Below are 17,506 nucleotides of genomic sequence, written 5' to 3' on the forward strand. Positions count from 1 at the left end.
CCCTTTTCCCTCTGCACCAGGATCTGATATCTAGGGCACAGAGAGCATCTCCAGCTCTGCAGCATTAAGCTGACACTTGATGAATAAGCAGTAAAAACACACCATTCCCGGTGTCTTTGTCCTGTGCTCTGAGAGATCTTGTCATGCTCCTTTGGTGGCTTAAAGTCTCTCCTTGTGTCCTCATTAGAGGCAGCAGAATGTCATGGAGGGAGGAGGGAGGGTGGTAAGCTTTATCATCCACCTGGCAGGACTCACTGCTGAAAGGACTAAAGTCAGAGATGCTGAAAGCTCGGTTTACATGTTAATCCAGTTTCTAATCTTTTGTTTAAAATGCAGAAGTGAGTCTCTAATAGAAGCTCCCGTAGCAGGATGTCATCCTCCTGACACAGAGAACCTCAATGACTTCATTCTGCACGGGCTTAACAACAATATATAATAAATTAGAGTCTACTTTGCTGTTCGGCATCAATATAAATATGAATACTTTACTTTTCAGTTAATTCAGAAAGGTCAAAAACACAATTACTGACAAGATGCCTCTTCACACATTGACTGCATGCAGATGGACTGAGGGTGCGGTCACTCTTCCCAAATGTGTGTTTTGGGCTCCATCTTTACTAGATGCAACAACCCTCTCTGTTCCTGAAAGTCTGACCGTTGTTGAAACACGTCCAAAAGGGACTTTCTAGTGGTAAAACCCTGCTGTCCAAAATGGCTTTAAAAGAGTTGAAAACTCAAGCATTATGGAGCCTGTTCAGTTCAGGTACTTTTTATGGGTTTTTAGTATAACACTTTAACTGCTTCCTTAACCAAACGGTGGGAAACATTTAGAAAACATGTTTTTAAAAATACTGATTGTGTATTACTCCCCAAAGTATGGAGCTCCTAAAGGGAAATTGAAGAAAAATATATATATATTTTCCAAAAATTTAAATAATAAATAAAAAGAAAGAATTATGGTTACTCACTGGTAAGTTCAATTTTTTGAAAAACAAAAAAACAAACAAACAACAGCAAAAAAAACAAAAAAACAGTTACTATCTGGTGTCCACAGGTTACTAACCAGTACTTGTTTTTGGTAAAAAATTGAAGTATTAGAAAAAAAAAAAAGATAGTAACTGGTGCACAACAGTTACAATCCACATTTTTTTTAACTTTAATTTTTAGAGAAAAAAAGTTCCTGTTCGTGACTAGAACGTTTTTTTTTTCCTTTTTTTTTTTTACGAAGCCCCTATTTAAAAAAAAAAAGAAATGTTTAACTTTAATTAAAAAAACTACTTTTTTTACTCTGTCACTTTAGGGGCTCCATACAAAGGCAATAAGCCGCAGCAAAAAAAAAAACTTTTTTTTTTGGTAGTTAAAGGGATAATGTAGAACTGTACGAATCAAATAAAAAAATCCTATTTTTGAAACATCAGTTTGAGCTGGTGGTCTTGATTACATACAAATTTCACTGAATTGGTTTATTCTGAGGTTTTATATAAATAACCTGAAGTAAATGGATTAATATTTTTTCCAGGAATTAGATCTACTTTTGTATTTTTTCTTACATCATATTTTCCAAATCTGAAACTTTTAATTAAAAAAAAAAACAGCATGTTTTATAATCCAAATTGCCTTATTTTTGGAATAATTCTAATTGCATTTACTGAAGTTGAAGTGATTTTGAGAGGTACACAGCACTATGTCAAAATGTTTTTTTTTTGTTGTTTTTATTTTACACTACTAAGCTAGACTAAGTGTTATTGTCACTACGCTATCACAGCTAACGTGTAGCGGTTTGTGTTTTTAAGAGTGTTACTAACAAGGTTGGGAGTTAGTGTAATAATTAACATTTGCTTTAGCGGTATCTGTCTGTTTTTTTTTTAAGTGTTGCAGACAAGTTAAGACGTTATGTGAATATGCTAACGCAGCTAATGAGGCTAACACTTCTGATGTGACTATCATGCCGCAGTCACAAACAAGTTCTAGAATGACTGTTTACTAGTTGATCATCAAGTGGGATAAGTGAAATGATCGTGCAATATTCCTAAACATATGAAAAGAAGCATGTTTTTCTGGGGGATCATTTAGCCTGAAAGGATTTTTCCTTTTTTTATGAGTTGATGGAGTTTCGGGATAGAGCTCCATCTTTCTTCTAAAAGAAAAAAACATAATATATTTAGCAAAAAGCATGAGCCACAGAAGCACGGCAGTCTGGCCCCTGTTTTCAGAGACAGCATTAGGCTGTGTCTGCGGTTGAACACACACCTGCTTAACCTTGAGAAACTCCTTTAAACCACTTGAACTACTTTTACACAGAAGTTTTAAAGCAGGTGCACCTCTTGACGTGGTGCACAGTCACGCTTATATACTGATTTTAGATGTGCTCTGATGAAACTAAAACATGCAGAAATTAACGTGCATCCTGTAGGGTGAATAACGGCGTGATAAGAATTCCAAACTCCATTTTGTGTTTCGTGAGCAGCTTCATGAACACACCAGCAGAACATGCATTTGTGTGTCGTCTCTTCTTTATATTTCTATTAAAATGGTTTTAATATGGTCTTTTGAACATTGCACTATAAAATATAGGAGTGGTTTGACATCTTCCTGTGTTAGACCTACTTTTACTTGGCAGGATCAGGCCAGATCAACCTGATGGATCAGCAGATGTCTACCTGAGCCACAAAACTAGACAAAGATGATTCTGCTCACATGGGTCTTATGACAGCTGTGATTTGTGGCAAAACAGGAAACATATGTTTGTGAGGTAATTACATTCTGATTGAAACAAAGTGGCTGCATGTTTATAATCAGCTGAGACCGGCTCTGTTTCCAAGCATAAACAGACGAGCTCCGTGTTACCGACGGCCATGCCGATGACTTCATTACACAAATCTTTCAGCAAGCAAAAAAATGACAGGCAGCACTTTGTACTCAACAAAAACACATACTACTTTTGTTGTTTGTCACCTTTCAACTGCAATGAACCGAATGAGTCATTGGTTCAAAAATGCTCTTTTCTGAAACCTGCTTTTTATGAGAACAGACCCAAAACAAACCACTAGCTTTATTACACAAATTGCACAATTGATGCTGAACAATGGACTATAGAGGTAAGAATGCTGTAGAATAAAGAGCATGAAAATAGTGTTTTTCTGAACGGCTGATGTCATCAAAGTCATCTACTAGCATGACAAATTCTCTGCAGGGACAAAGAGAACATGTGAATTAAATGTGGATAACAAAAATATCCGGGTGTATTCACACTGGACGCATTTGGTTCGCTTAACCCTTGATCTATCTTATGGGGTCCAGATAACCTCACTTTTAATGTAAACATGCCTAGGATAGCATAAGGGTTAAAGTGAACCAGGGTTAGTTTTTCCTGATAATCCAGAACAAATGTTCAGTCTGAATACGCCCAGGTGGACCAGGAACCGTTCACTGACCCATCTTATGAGGTGCTCTTGGTTTGCTTCCAATCCGACTGAGCTTCGGTTCGCCCTGTGTTTTTCTCAGCCTGAATAGGCTCTATCCTCGGGGAGGAACAATTGAACTAAACAGTCATTGTAGTCGAGCATTATGGGAGTAGGAAGGAAGCAACCGATGAGCCGTGGAAAAACGTGGAGCAACAACGAGACGCAGCCATTCATTGAAATGTGGCTGGATGCAGACTCATCAAAACAACTTTTGATGTCATAGACATTTCTTCTCACACTGTTTTCCCAATAATCTATATGTCATAAACACTGATCAGTGGACCTTCTTAGCTGTTGTCTCCTCAGTAACAACCACCTGGCTCAGCGGCGAAAGTGGCTATGTCCAAATTCTCACCTTGATCCCCGATAGTTTGGGACTATCTAGTGCCTTGGATTTCAAAAGCAATTCGGACACCATGTTTACTACTTTTCTTTTGTTTTTCTAAACCCCAGATAAGACATCACCAATTTTATGAAGTGAAAATGTAATCAATACGAACATTTCACTACGTCTGTTTGTGACTCCATTGTGTTGTGAGGATGAAAATGTGGATGGTTTATTAAAATAATTAGATTTAAACACGTTTTCACAAAAATTGCTCAACTGCAATGGATTGTGGTTTATATTCCCTAATGTAGTGAGCATCGATGCTAGTTTTTCACAAAGACTTCTGGGAAATTAGTAGTGCACTCGATTTTGGAATTGTAGATTCCGACAGCATTACAATGTTTCAAACACACTATATAATGAGTAGGGAAGGAATTCAGACATAACCAGTGTCTGTGTTAGCCTGGGGGCGGAGCAGACTCTTCCTGGAGGAAAGGGGGTGGTTCTCAACTTCTGATGTAAGCTGGTGAGAACCCGCTCGTCTTTATGGGTAAGAAGGGCGACTGTTGAGAGGGCAGGTTTTTAGAGGATTACTCAAAAATGAATGAGAAGATTAAAATACAGCTTTGGGGTTGTTTATAGTGAGGAATGAACAGAATAATACACTTAAAAGATCAAACAGTAGATTTTTCATGGTATGGCCCCTTCAAGACTTTTAAGTGTGCCTTATAGTGTGGAAATACAGAACTTCTCAGAGCTTGGTTCTTTCTTTGTCATTCATACGTGTTGCATTATTTTTTTGTAGATGAGCATATTTTGAATTTTTGGAGGGGGATTTGTCAAGTACCTAGAGCTGTGGTATGTTGTATGAGAAGTGTTATGAAAATACCATTTCAGCTGATCAGTTTACAGTTTTTATTTTTATATGTATATAATTTTGTTACAAGTAAAGCTTTTTTGTACAGAAATAGTAATATTTTCATTTAAAAGTCCATAGATTCATGAAAAAAAAAGAAAACTTTGTGACATTTGGTGTCAAAATCTTTGATAAAAATCAATCTCAGAGAGTACCATTCTTTTTTACTGGTGTGCCTAAAGCCCAAAACAACCAAATGCAATAAAATTTAAAAATCTAAACTTTTGTCGATGAATGCACTTATGGTGATTCATAAATTCGATCCATTCAGCTCCTTGATGAATGAAATGCCTTCCCTTCTCTCAGAAGTCTTAGTAGAGTCAAAAAAGGAGAAAAAGAAAATCAAATCTAATTTTAAATGAGTTTGCCCACCCACTAAGCTAAAGAGGGCCTCACTGAGCCAATTATTGCTTTCTACACCATCATACAGGGACAGTTAAGTGTATGTTTGGGAAATTTTTATTTTTCAGGAGTAGAATGGCCATTCCATGATCGGACAGTTGTCAGTTCAATTCCTTTGGATTGGGAAAATTATTTATTGTGTTAAAAGATTTAGTGTTCTGCCACACCTAAAGAAGATTATAAAAACAACAGATACCTTTTCAAAAATATGCATTCAGCTTTAAGACCTCTAAAGTTTTTGTCAATGCAGGTCTTTGTTAAATCTGACAGTTTTGGGGGGTTTACATTAAGCTTAACATTGCTAAAAGGCATTACAGTGAGTGAAAAAACAAGATTTAAATCATATTTGCCACTTAAAACTGTATCAAATTTATATTATGTATTTGCTGTTCACCTGTATGTACTTTACTGAATGGTGTAATAAATATAAATTATCATTTGAGTACAAAAACGAACACACAAGTTAGTAATAATTTAGGCAGTTAGGACTCTCTTTACTGCGATGTTGTTTAACACGACTAAAGTTAATCAATTTAGGCTCATTATAAAACTCTTCTGCTTTTAATTTGTCAGGGAGCATAAACTTTATAGTAATTTCACCATTTTTTTCATACTTGTACGGGTCCTTTAAGTTTACACTTTTTTAACGGCCGTTTGGATGTAAAACATAATTGACCGTGTTTTGAGAAGACCCCTTTCTGACAGGCTGCTGTGGCAGGCAATTTATCAGGTCCAGCATTTCCTCCGGAAACTGCTTACTCGGACAGATTTAGCAACAACATAAACAGCCTCTTGTCCGCTGGAAGTTTCATATTGTATCTTGAAAGTTTCTTATAATTTAGGAATTTTCTTTGTGGATTTTCACATTAAAAATGACTTTGACTGCATTGACCCTCACTGTTAAATCAAGTGGCTTTAGATTAAAGTGTCTCTTAAGTGCTATGTCATCTAAATTTCTTGTTAATGTTTAAGCTTCTTCCACACCAGCAGCAGGATGAACAGATACAGCTGCAAAATCTGAAGCAACTCACTGATTTTTCTCACTGGGCTTTACCTGCTATCACATGAGCCTTTTAGTTACCTAAAGCTTTTAAAAAATCTACTTAAATCCAGTCATGTTGCTTTATTTTTATAAATCAGTGACGCTTTTCTCCTTGTTTTTTATTTTTACGTTTGGAATAACGGCCATGACTAAGGATGTAGCTTTAATAGGTTTTGCAGGTGTGTCACAGAAATAAAAATAAATACTTTGCTTTCTAGTCAATGCTTTTTAGGGCACATTTATCATCTTTTGTTAGTTTCTTTTTACGCTTTCGCTATGAAAATTGGGCAGTAGTTGAACTTTCTCCAAAACAAATTACATTGACTTAAAAAGAAGGGAATTTTTGACTTCTTTGTCAGAAGTTAATTTTAGAGGCGTTACATTTTGTGACACCTGTGTTTGAGTGTGATTTAAATGGTGAAACTGACAGATTTCTGTGGTTAAAATCTATTTTTGAGTCTTCTTTTGGTATAACTGAATTATGCCTGATTGTGTCCACCTATATGCAAATCTAGAATTCATTTTTGAATTGATACCAAGATTGAGTTGGTGGCACACATGACCCTATTATTGACTTTTTCAGTCAAAGCTCCATCACTTTTGCTCTTTTTTTCTATTTGTGGAGGCAAATATTTATGTTTTGCGTGTTCCTATTTTAGTAGATGCCTATTTGTATGCAGTTATAGTAAAATTCATATCTGGGGCTCAAAATACAACATACATTTATTTAACAGAAATGCCAAGCTTCTGTAACAAAATTAAATTGGAAGGATCGGTTTGGAGGGAATGCCAGGGGGCTAAACAGGTATTTACAATAAACAACAGAGCCAAAATATATTTAAAACATTAGGACACACAACAGTCCTGTTCATATTTGGTTAACAAGGATTAAGAACAAATGGATTGGAGGGATCTGTTTCAGTATAGGTCATATGGAATAAACTGACAGAGAAACTAAAAATTCAAAAACAATTGTTAAGTTTAAGTGTAGTATTAAAAGTGTGATGTTAAGTGAATATTAGAGATAATATCTAGAAAAATTCCTTTGTAAAATGTTAGTTAATGTCACTGAACCTCGTGTAGATAAATATGATTAAAAAGGGGTTTGTGTAGAGAACTCTTTATGTAAATGTGTATGTATTTCTGTTTATATGTTCATTTAAAATGTTGGCTGGGCTTAATATTTATGTATTGATCATGATCAATTTCTTTGTTTGATGTACTTTGTTGATTTAGGGATAAGGGCAGATAATAAAAGTGTTCTTCTTTCTGCTGCTTTTTATTTATTAACTGTTATAATTTCATTTTGTATTATCTTGTTGTTATATATTGTTATTAAATGAAACAAAATTTAAAAAAAATACAGATTTCTGGTGAATTTGTCCAATTCTGATGGTGTTTTGATCTAATGTAAAAGCGTTATTATGCCATTTTTAGCCAAAATAATTTTTTACAAAGTCTTGTTTTCTATTAATTTGAATAAAGAAATACTCAAAATGCAATCTCAAATTTAATATATTACAAATTCTTAATATATGTTCTCCATAATCATTAGAAACAACAGCAAAAGCACGATTTTCTTCAGAGTGGATCTTTCACGGAAATCCTCAGTTTAAAAAAAGTTTCATATTGACAAGACAGATGGTTTTGTCACTTAGTTAAAAAAAATACTCATTTTTAACTGAAAAATGTTTGATTTGAAGTACTGGAATACCTGGAAATCCCTCCATGTAGAGATTTCAGCAAATGAAAGAACAGTGAAAAGCCAGAATTTCGTGCAGCCGTCCGCTCAAAGTAAGGATGTGGGCTCAACCCACAGTCACGGACCTTTCAGCTCCATTATTTTTCTCACCTCTTAATATTTTACTCTCTAATTATCCCACAGGTGTGTATAATAGCTCTGTGTGTCTTTTCATGTACGACTTCCTTTCAGTTCAAGTGATTTTATGCAAAACTGAATTAATCACCGTCTTTCTTCAGCTTAAATCATGACATCCTGATTATGTAGTTCATTGTAATGGTGCTTAATGCGACAACGGTTATTACTGTTGTCTTCTGGAGCAATAGGCTCTCAGCTAAGATCACTACAGAGAGAACTGCTGCGTCCTGAAGAAGGAATTAATATTCAATATGGCAAAACTAAATCCTACACAGACCAAAAATCTGTCATTATGAAAAACAAATTTTAGTTTTATATTAATAAAACAGATATACACACTAAAAAAGCTATTTGTGACTGGCACATGCAACTAAATTGCTTTGCCCTAAAAGTCAGAGTAAAGAAATACTCAAAAATCAAATTTTAGGCTCAATTTTCTTAATATATGTCCTCAATCATCAGAAAAATGCCACCAAAGAGAAAAACAGAAAAATGCCACCAAAATATGTAAAAAAAAAACATTTTCATTTGCAATACTTAATTTTAATGAATTGCACGTAAATTTCAAACAACAAGGGCAACACTTTCTGTGCATCCACTGTGATATAAAGCAGGTGTTTTTATTACATTTCTTGACTAGATCCACAAACATCTTTGTTTTCCTCATCTGAGCTGGAAGCTTGATAAAAACTGTACGACTGGATATCTCCAATATTGCTCAAAATTCTTGTTTAATGTTGGGGACAAAAAGGGCTGTAGGCTAGCAGGAGAAAGTGTAAACTGTCACTGTCAGAATAAGGCCATGAAGACCTGCTATCACCATGATTTTGAGGTTTCTAAGCTGAGGTATCTTACTATGATGACAGGTTAAACTTGTAAAAAATCGATAAGAAAGTTTTCCTTCAAATTTGTATTTTGGTCATAAAAAAAATCAACAATTAAAAATAAACTACACAGCTTAGGGCTTTCAAAAACCAAGAAAAAATGTACAGTTTTAATTGAAAAACAGTTTTTGTGTGAGAAACAATGCCTGAGAAAGAGCAGAGCAAAATCAGGGGAGCGACTACGATGACTACTCTTGTGCAGTTTATGTACCAGCGGACATATTTGTATGTTTCATGTCTAAGTCAACTGAAAAATTGCCCAAAGTGTCATGGTGACTCAGACTTGGATTGTTGGACTTAGAAAGTCAAAGGTCAAAAGTTTTAACTCTGGGTAGCTAAAGCATTGAAAGATCTGTCTAGTTTAAAATTAAACATTTTTAGAGAACTAAACGTTTGTAGTTGATTTGAACTGTCTACTATTCATAATTAGATTTAAACATGATAAATATTTGGTTAAACCATTAAAGTTACAAAGTTTAAAATCACAAGAAGGAAACTTCTAAACGTTCTGAAGATTTTTATTATGCAGAGACTTCAATAGTTGAAGGAGTTTCAGAGACGGAAATATATAGAAGATTATTAATAGTAGAGATAAAGAGAACAGAATTTCAAAATAAAATGATTCACTTATTTAATGTGACATTCTTCTTTTGTGATCATAGCTTCAGCTGAAATCTTATATTCAGAATTTGGAGCTTCTATATTTTGAAGCAACTCTGTGTTTGAATATGTGGAAAAGTTTACTCTTTTATTTTATTTTGGAAATAAATTGTTTTGTGAGTTCTTGCAGCACTAGTGTTGTCAAAAAAAGTCTGTTTCTGTTTGCAGATGTTATTTCTGTTCAGCTGGTGAGCACCTCCTCTCTAGGCCACCGTCATCCTTCCTCTGCAGACACCAGCATGAAGACAGCCTTACATTAATAGTAAACGACAATAGCGTGACTTACCATATTTATTGAAGACACTGGTCCAATGCTGTTCACAAATATGTCCACATCGATAACAGTTGGCTTCACTGAGGTGGAAAAAGAACAACAAAGAAAGGCTGAAGAAGACTTGCTTAATGGTTTGTGAGTAGAAAAAAGTAAAAGTAGAGTTGCATAAATTATCGTTTGTTCCAAATCTTTTGAAACTAAAGTATAGATAAATAAAAGTGACCTTCATGCAGATTTGGGACATTGTTATGATGGATAAGTGTTGATTGCATTCTGTTGTGATGATACATTTACAGCAGCATAGAGGTAGATGTGCCATTCAGAACTGTTATAACAACTATCCCTCATCCTTGACACCACAGCACTGCAGCAGAAGGAAAACAAACAAACAAAGATTGAATAGAAATCTTTGTGGTTTCTCTTCTGCAGTGCAGCTGAGCTGACCAGGCTTTAGCAGCTTATTTTAAGATCACAGGAAATGTTAAGGTCTTGAGTGAAGCACCGATCTGGTCTCAGGAAGGCCGTGTCACCACTTTTTTTCCATTGATCCGAGAGGCAGCACAGAGCCTTTTGAGTGGCTCCAAACTCTGGAACAGTTTCATGCTAAAGTGAACATTCATTTGTTTGAAGTGGTTTCGGACCATCTTGCTCTTACAGTGTTTGCATGCACTGTGTGCGTGTTTGAATGTGGTTTGCAGGCACTGGCACTGCGAGTCCAAGTCGAATTTCCTTAGGGACAATAAAGTATGTCTGATTAGATTTTTGATTGATTTGGTTGCCATTCCCATTCAAATCCCAGAAGAAGCAGAATGCAGAAGAAGAAGCTACGTACAAACATGGCATTTGGTGCACGTTCAAGACCGTGCATTTTAGCTTATGGTCTTCACTCTAAACAAGCAGTGAGGAGTTTTTCTACTGTTACTAGCACACGGCCACCACCTACGAAGCTTGGTGCAAAATACTGAAGGGTTAAACATTTCACAATTTCAGTTTGAAAGAGCTTGAAATAGTAAGGGAGGGGGGTTTTTCTTTTTCTTTTTTTTTTTTACTGTTTACTAGCACATGTTTGCTATCTAAGATAGTGCAAATATCATAGCAGTGCAAATCTCATGATTTGGGCTTGAAATTAATTGCTTGAAAGCAGGGCCGGGACTGGGCATAGTCGAGCTAGGCAGCCGCCTAGGGCGCAAAATTGCAACGTTTTTTTTTTAATTACAGTTTAACGCATCATTCATTTCGTGATAAATGTTAAAAAATTGAATAATTAATACCTTAAATAAAATAACTCAAACTTTAAGGATGAAAAAGTAGCAAAACAAGCCCTCAGGGACAGCTTTAGGGTCAAAAAAGGAAGGAAAAGAAGGAAAAGACTGACTCAAAGCAGAGGTTTGTCTGTATCATTCACATTCATTTGCTGGAAATTCCTCTTACATTTCAGGTGGATCGTCTGTGCTTCTGTTCTCGGCCTCTGGCTCATCTTGGCTGTAGACCTTGCCCTGACCAGTCCCCCTGTCCCATCTGGTTGAACGCTATTCAGATACATAGTTGTAGAGGTAGATAAGCTAATTCTTCTTTTATAGTCCTGGTAAATCGCCTGTCCGTCCTGGAAGAGAATCTCTCCTGCATGTGGACATCCCTGAGGTTTCTTCTTTTTTCCTAAATTCATTTTTTTTAGGAGTTCTTCCTTACTGGGAAGGAGGGTCTAAGGGCAGGGATAACCAGTTTAGCTTAGTCTGTTTAGCTTAGCAATTACCTTTTGTTTCTATTTTATGACCGACCTTCTACGTCTGTACAATTACCGGTAGAAGCCCAACGAGACAATTGTTTTGTGATATTGGGCTATATAAATAAAACTCATTTTAAAAATACAGTTTTTTAATCACATTTTGTTCAAGCAATGGTAATAAAGGCTTTAGGAAGTGTCAACTTAACTGCACATCACAGCTTTTTAATCTAAAGTTATAGTCAGCTGGTTGGGGAACACAAACACCCTCCCAACACACCAAGTTTCAAAGGATAAATCCCCGTTCAGCTCCTCTTTCCAGCTCAACCTGCTGCAGTCTTGTTAAAAACTTGTAGTTTTCTCCAATCTCACAAGGATTTAATGCTAAGGTGTAAAAGTTTAATTTCAAGCTCAAACTTCCCAAACAATTACACTACAGCTGTGACATGCTGCTGTCATGAGCATTCACATTTGCATGGCAAAAAAGCCTCGTCCATCATTTTCCATTACCTGTCTGTGGAGCCTTAGTTTTTTGGCTAATTGAAGCCACACTGAGACTTTTTCCACCTGCCACTCTCTGTCCCAGCATTCAGTTCTTGTACTAGCAGATGGCACACTAGAGAACACTTCTGGGGAATCAGTGCTGAAGCAGCTTTCCAGGAGCACCACATTTACGCAACACATGCAGAGAAAATTAAACAGGAGTGAAGTCTGTTTTTTTTAAAGCTTGAACTACCTAGATTTATTTGTATATTAAATAATTCTAAAACATTTTAAAATAATTGCTCCTTCAATCAGAACCTTCTCCTAGAAGGGAGCTGGAGGTTCTTGTCACATGGCCTCTAATAACCCCAGTGGTTGCACCAGGGTCCAGTCTGACCTGCAGAACAGCCACCAAGACAAGCAATTAACTGGAGAAATTCTGGGCCGGTGACATGCTGCTGCTTCAACTCATGTCTAACAGAAACCATTCAATATGGGATCCTATCTGCAAAAGATTCTCATAAAAAGAAAATCCGTATTAATCATCAACAAAAATAACTCCACAAAGCAAAAGCTTAAAAATCACATGCAATTATTTTTCTATAAAATGAAATTTGTTTTGTTTGGCTTCAACAAATACTCTTTTAAACTGGTCATTTCTGAAGAACTAACTAAGATTTATGTTGCAGCAGTTAAATGCAGTAAAGTAAGTGTGGCCAAATGAATTTGAGGAACTCTGATGAACAGATTGTTCTTCAGAGGAGATACTCTCAACAAGCACCTTCATAAAAACAGAAGGTCGGCTGTTTTCTTGGCAGAAGCACTCTAGTGACTAATATATAGAACAGCAAGAATTAAAAAAAGAAATACCAAAAAATGTCTCTCTGTAATTTTAGCCAGATGAAAGTAGTAATACCAGACGAAATGCAGGAGAAATTCAGACTGATAACTGTCAGCTATTCAAGCAGAAAGTAAATCATCCACTTTCAGAACCTGCTGGATCCCTTTTGAGCTCATGGATTGCTTGAGCCAACCCAGTTGCTGGCAACAAACACCAATTCTTGTTTCTTATAGAAGCATTTTATTTTGAAAATGGTTTTTAAAATAACAGATGCTTAAAAATGCAAACTTTGGCCCCCATTTGGAGAACATATTGTCTAATTTAAATCGGTCTGTGGCCTGGAAAAGGTTTGGGTCCACTGCTAAACACCATGCAGTGTCAGGATGTGGTGGAGGATCCAAATGCAGGAGACCAAGCAAGGCGGCAGAAAATTAAAATATTTAAATAACTGAAACATGACAAAAATGAAAAACCATGGGAGCAAGAAAAAGATGGCATAACAGAAGAGAGGAGATGACCTAACACTGAGGAACTGAAAACCAGACACTTAAATACGCTGAGGTTCATTAACTAAATGAAGGCAGTTGTGGATGATTTGAACATGGGGAGACTGACAGGGAAAACAGAACATGACAAAATCAGAATTATGACAAGCAGATCTTTTTTTAATTAATCAAAATGTTATACAAAGAAATGGGTTTTACTCAGGGTTTAACACATTGACTGTATAAGAGAACTGGACAAAGTGAGTGTGTCACAGTCTTACTTACAGCTCCAGCAAAATAAAGCCAATGTGGTCACCATATTTCCATGATACAAGCATCACCATGTTGGAGCCAGGTGACAGTGATTGGTCCGAGTTGGTCTGAGTCTGCGTTTCTATGGCAACTACTGTCATCACTCAGGAGTGAGCTTGTTGGAAGTCTACATCCCTCCTTCTACTGAAAGCAGCTCAGAAGAATCCGTCAGTCAAACGTTTGAGGTGGGCACCAGCAGGAACCACATGCTTTTACTGAGGCATCTGATTGGTCAGTTTATAACTTGAATAACTTGTGATAAAGAAAAAAAAAAACATTAAAAAGTAAAAATTGGTAAGAACATGTAAAAAAAAAAAGAATGGTTTTTCTGATCAATAGAATGACTGAGTAATAACTGTTTATTTCTCAATAGAAGTCTATGGAATGTTGGCTTCTTGGAACCAGCAGGTACTTCCTGTTTGGGACGTTGGAGAGGAGGGGTCACTCAGTCCAGTTCTATTATACAGTCAATGGTTTTGAGCTTCCCTCGCTTTTTTCCCCTCAGACTGTCACATGTAATCTGGGTGACGTTGGTTGTTGATGGTTTAGTAATAAGTGAACTAGAACAAGTGGATCTGGTGATGTTTGTTGTTGTGAAAACTAAACTAAAATAGAGCTGAAATCAACTGTTTCTGTAGATATTCCAGTTCTTAGTGATGTCCTTTGAACATGTTCTGTCTTTTGGGAAAACGGCAGCATTACCTGACTTTCTTCATTACGCTGTGCTAATTATGTGGCACTCTGTAATTGTTCACCTTCCCACGTCGCCTCTGAACAGCAGTTTGGGTTGTGAGCAGTCATTCAGAAAACAGGGACAGCTCATTAACTTCAGGGAGTCGGATGACATGATCTGGGATTTAATTAGCATTTATGTATTTCATCTCTGGACAGAAATTGAAAGCAACATTCTGAATGGTCACAGAAAATTGACTGCACCATTCAGGACTCCGCAGGTACCAGCACACAGAAAGTTTGATAATAGGCTATTTTAAATGAAAGGAGAATTACAGAGTGACTCTTCTTGGGGGAAGATGTAATCTGTTCTGCAACAGTGAACTAATATCCATTGAGAAGAAGAGGGAATCCAGACGCTCTTAGATTTATTTGTCATTAGGGTGGGCAGAGGATGATGAACACAGTGACAGAGACATCAGCTAATCTCTCCAGGTTTCCGGCAGAGCCTGGCCCGTGTCTGATGGATAGGAGCTGTTAGTGAAGCAGAGACAAACTGCTCCGATTTACCCTCTGTGTGACGCCCTAATCAGGTGACCACAGCTGGATGTTTGCTTCTTGAGAAGGAAAAATAAATTCCTAATGTGCAGTTGGCTCATTTAAACCAATCGTTTCCTGTGACCTCTGCTTGGCTACACGCTCTTCTGAGTGGGCTTGGCTCTTCCCACCACTCGCTCTCCTGAATACTTTCTAGGAAAAGAGGGGGATCCAAGTTTGATTCTCGGTACTTCTGTTGTGCCAGGTGCAAACGGATGAAAAAAGGTTGCCAAGATTCATATTAGTTTTAGCTTTAGATTAGCAATTTGCCAAAATAATACATTTTATGAGTCCTGCTAATGACAGGTGTGTTGACCCTCATGGGGCAGCTAGTGCACACACAGAAAATAAAAGGAGTCGTCATTCATGTTTCTAAATAAAAGTGCAATGCATTTTAAACCAACCTTTGCCAAAGAAAGATGGATCAGGAAAGTCTTCTGCACTTTTGACCAAGCGCGAACTCAACCATTGAACAGAGCCACCAATGCACACGCAATCACACTCTGATGCCAACCTATAACCACCAGGACCAATGTGGGGATCAGCGTCTCACCCAAGGACACTTTGACAAAACCTGCCATCCTCTGATTATAGGTCAATCGCTCTCCCTCTGCAACAAGTCTGAATAAAGTCTGACAGAGTGACATTATCTATGAACTCAAACAAATGTTTGATTTAGTTGTAGACTTAGCTTAATGCTGCTGGTATCCACATGACTTAAGGTGTTTTCAGACTAGAAAAATCTTTTGTTCTGGACTGAGTCAGCTTTATTTGTTCCAGATCGAGTCCTGAACCTTGATCTGTATCGTATCGTACCGAGAGTTGTGGACTCTTGATTTCACAAACAAAAAGCACGTCAAAAAACAAGGAGTTGGGGACATCCAAAGAGTCAAAAAGTAACGCGGAGGGGTTGAAAATGGGGATGAAAATGTGTTGGTCAGGCTGACTTTCCTGTTCCAGAACAAAGTTTGCCGTACACTTATACAGCGCTTTACTACCTTCCTTGAAGGCCCAAAGCACTTTCCAGTCACAGTCCCTTTCACCCTTTCACACACTGGTGGTGGCTCAGCTGCTGAACACTGGCACCAACCTTCCACCAGAGGCAATTCGGAGTTCAGTGTCTTACCCAAGGACACTTCGACACATGGGCAGGCAAGGTGGGAATTGAACCCACAGTCTTCCAATCAGGAGTCGACCGCCCTCCCACTGCATCACAGCCGCCGCTTGTAAACCAAACACAAAAGAACTCTTCACCCATTGGCCAGGATTTACGAGGGCAGGGTAAAGCAACATGAGATGGAAATTATGGAAGTACTGTGATTTGGAATACTTTTCAGCATCGTTTACTTAATTAAACTTTATATTTCACTGACCGATTTTGAACATCCATATCAACGTCCGATACAACACTTCTTACTGCTACTTTGGTACAGTGGCAAGACAACAGCTGTGAATGTACGCTAACGATGTAACAATTCTTCGAGACCGCCTCAAAAGATGGATCTGAGAGCGGTTCCTGGTCCCAGACCAGGGTCCTCTCGCAAGTATTCAGACTGAAAATTTGTTCTGGATTATTAGGGACAATTAACCCTGGTTTACTGTAAGCAGATCAAATGTATCCAGTCTGAATACACCGAAAAATACTTGATGAATTACATTAGATTTTTTCAGATTTTATCATCTGTTGATAAGTTGACGTTACTCGTTAGAGTTGTTTTCTTTGAGTTCTTTCAGACCCAACATGACACTAAATGTCTATTCTTTTCATCCACAATTTTTTTTCTTGATTCTTAATATTTTTTTTCTTTTGTTACGTTTCCACATGGCTGCCTAACTGCAGTCTGTTTTGTGTACTCATTAATCAAATAAGCATGCCGGGACTCCCAATGACACAACTTCACATGGGGGTGTAGTAGCCTATTTCTGGGTGCAGCGTACGTTCTCTGGCCTGCAGCATAATGGCTAATGTCATGAAGACTTCAACTTTGGCTGTCACAGTCCAAGCTCATTACATAGAGGAAATGCCAGGGCTTTGAAATATTCAAAAAGCAGAGCAGCTCACACCCCCCTCAGGCTAGATGCACCCGGGCCCATCATCTGTCGTGCAGCAAATAGACACCAAAGCTTTCTTTAATGAGGGAGTGTTCTCAAAATTAAGAGCAAATGTGGATGTGCGGGGACTTAAGAATCAGAGAGGTGACTTTTCAGGTTCGTACTAGAATTCTCCTTAAAAAAAGTAAATTACATTGGTTTGTCAAAATAAGTTGAGTGTTTTTTTAATGGACTTTGTGATTCAAAGATCACACAACTTTATGAAAAAGATCAAGAGCACAATAACTGATCTATAAATGAGAGGCCAGAGTCAGATTAAAAAACAAGTGCAGTCTTGCAGACAGACTGCAAAAATGACAAATTGAAAATGAACACATGACTGGAGACATGCTGTTCAAAAACGCATCTGCAATTCTGACGAGTGATATCAAGTAAAAACCAAAATGTTACCACCAAAGTCCAAAAATCTTCAACCCCTATAATTTTTCCTTT

General features: G+C 37.2%; 1 protein-coding gene across 1 annotated transcript in view; it reads right to left on the bottom strand.

The window, feature by feature from the left end:
• LOC112150932 (gamma-aminobutyric acid type A receptor subunit gamma3) overlaps positions 1-17,506 on the bottom strand; it is a 59,690-nt gene that overhangs the window by 23,258 nt on the left and 18,926 nt on the right. The window contains exon 3 of the mRNA XM_024279470.2: positions 9,862-9,929. Coding sequence (XP_024135238.1) covers positions 9,862-9,929 — 68 coding nt within the window. The remainder of the gene's footprint in view (positions 1-9,861; positions 9,930-17,506) is intronic.

This window comes from Oryzias melastigma, linkage group LG9 (assembly GCF_002922805.2).
Source record: "Oryzias melastigma strain HK-1 linkage group LG9, ASM292280v2, whole genome shotgun sequence".
NCBI lineage: Eukaryota > Metazoa > Chordata > Actinopteri > Beloniformes > Adrianichthyidae > Oryzias > Oryzias melastigma.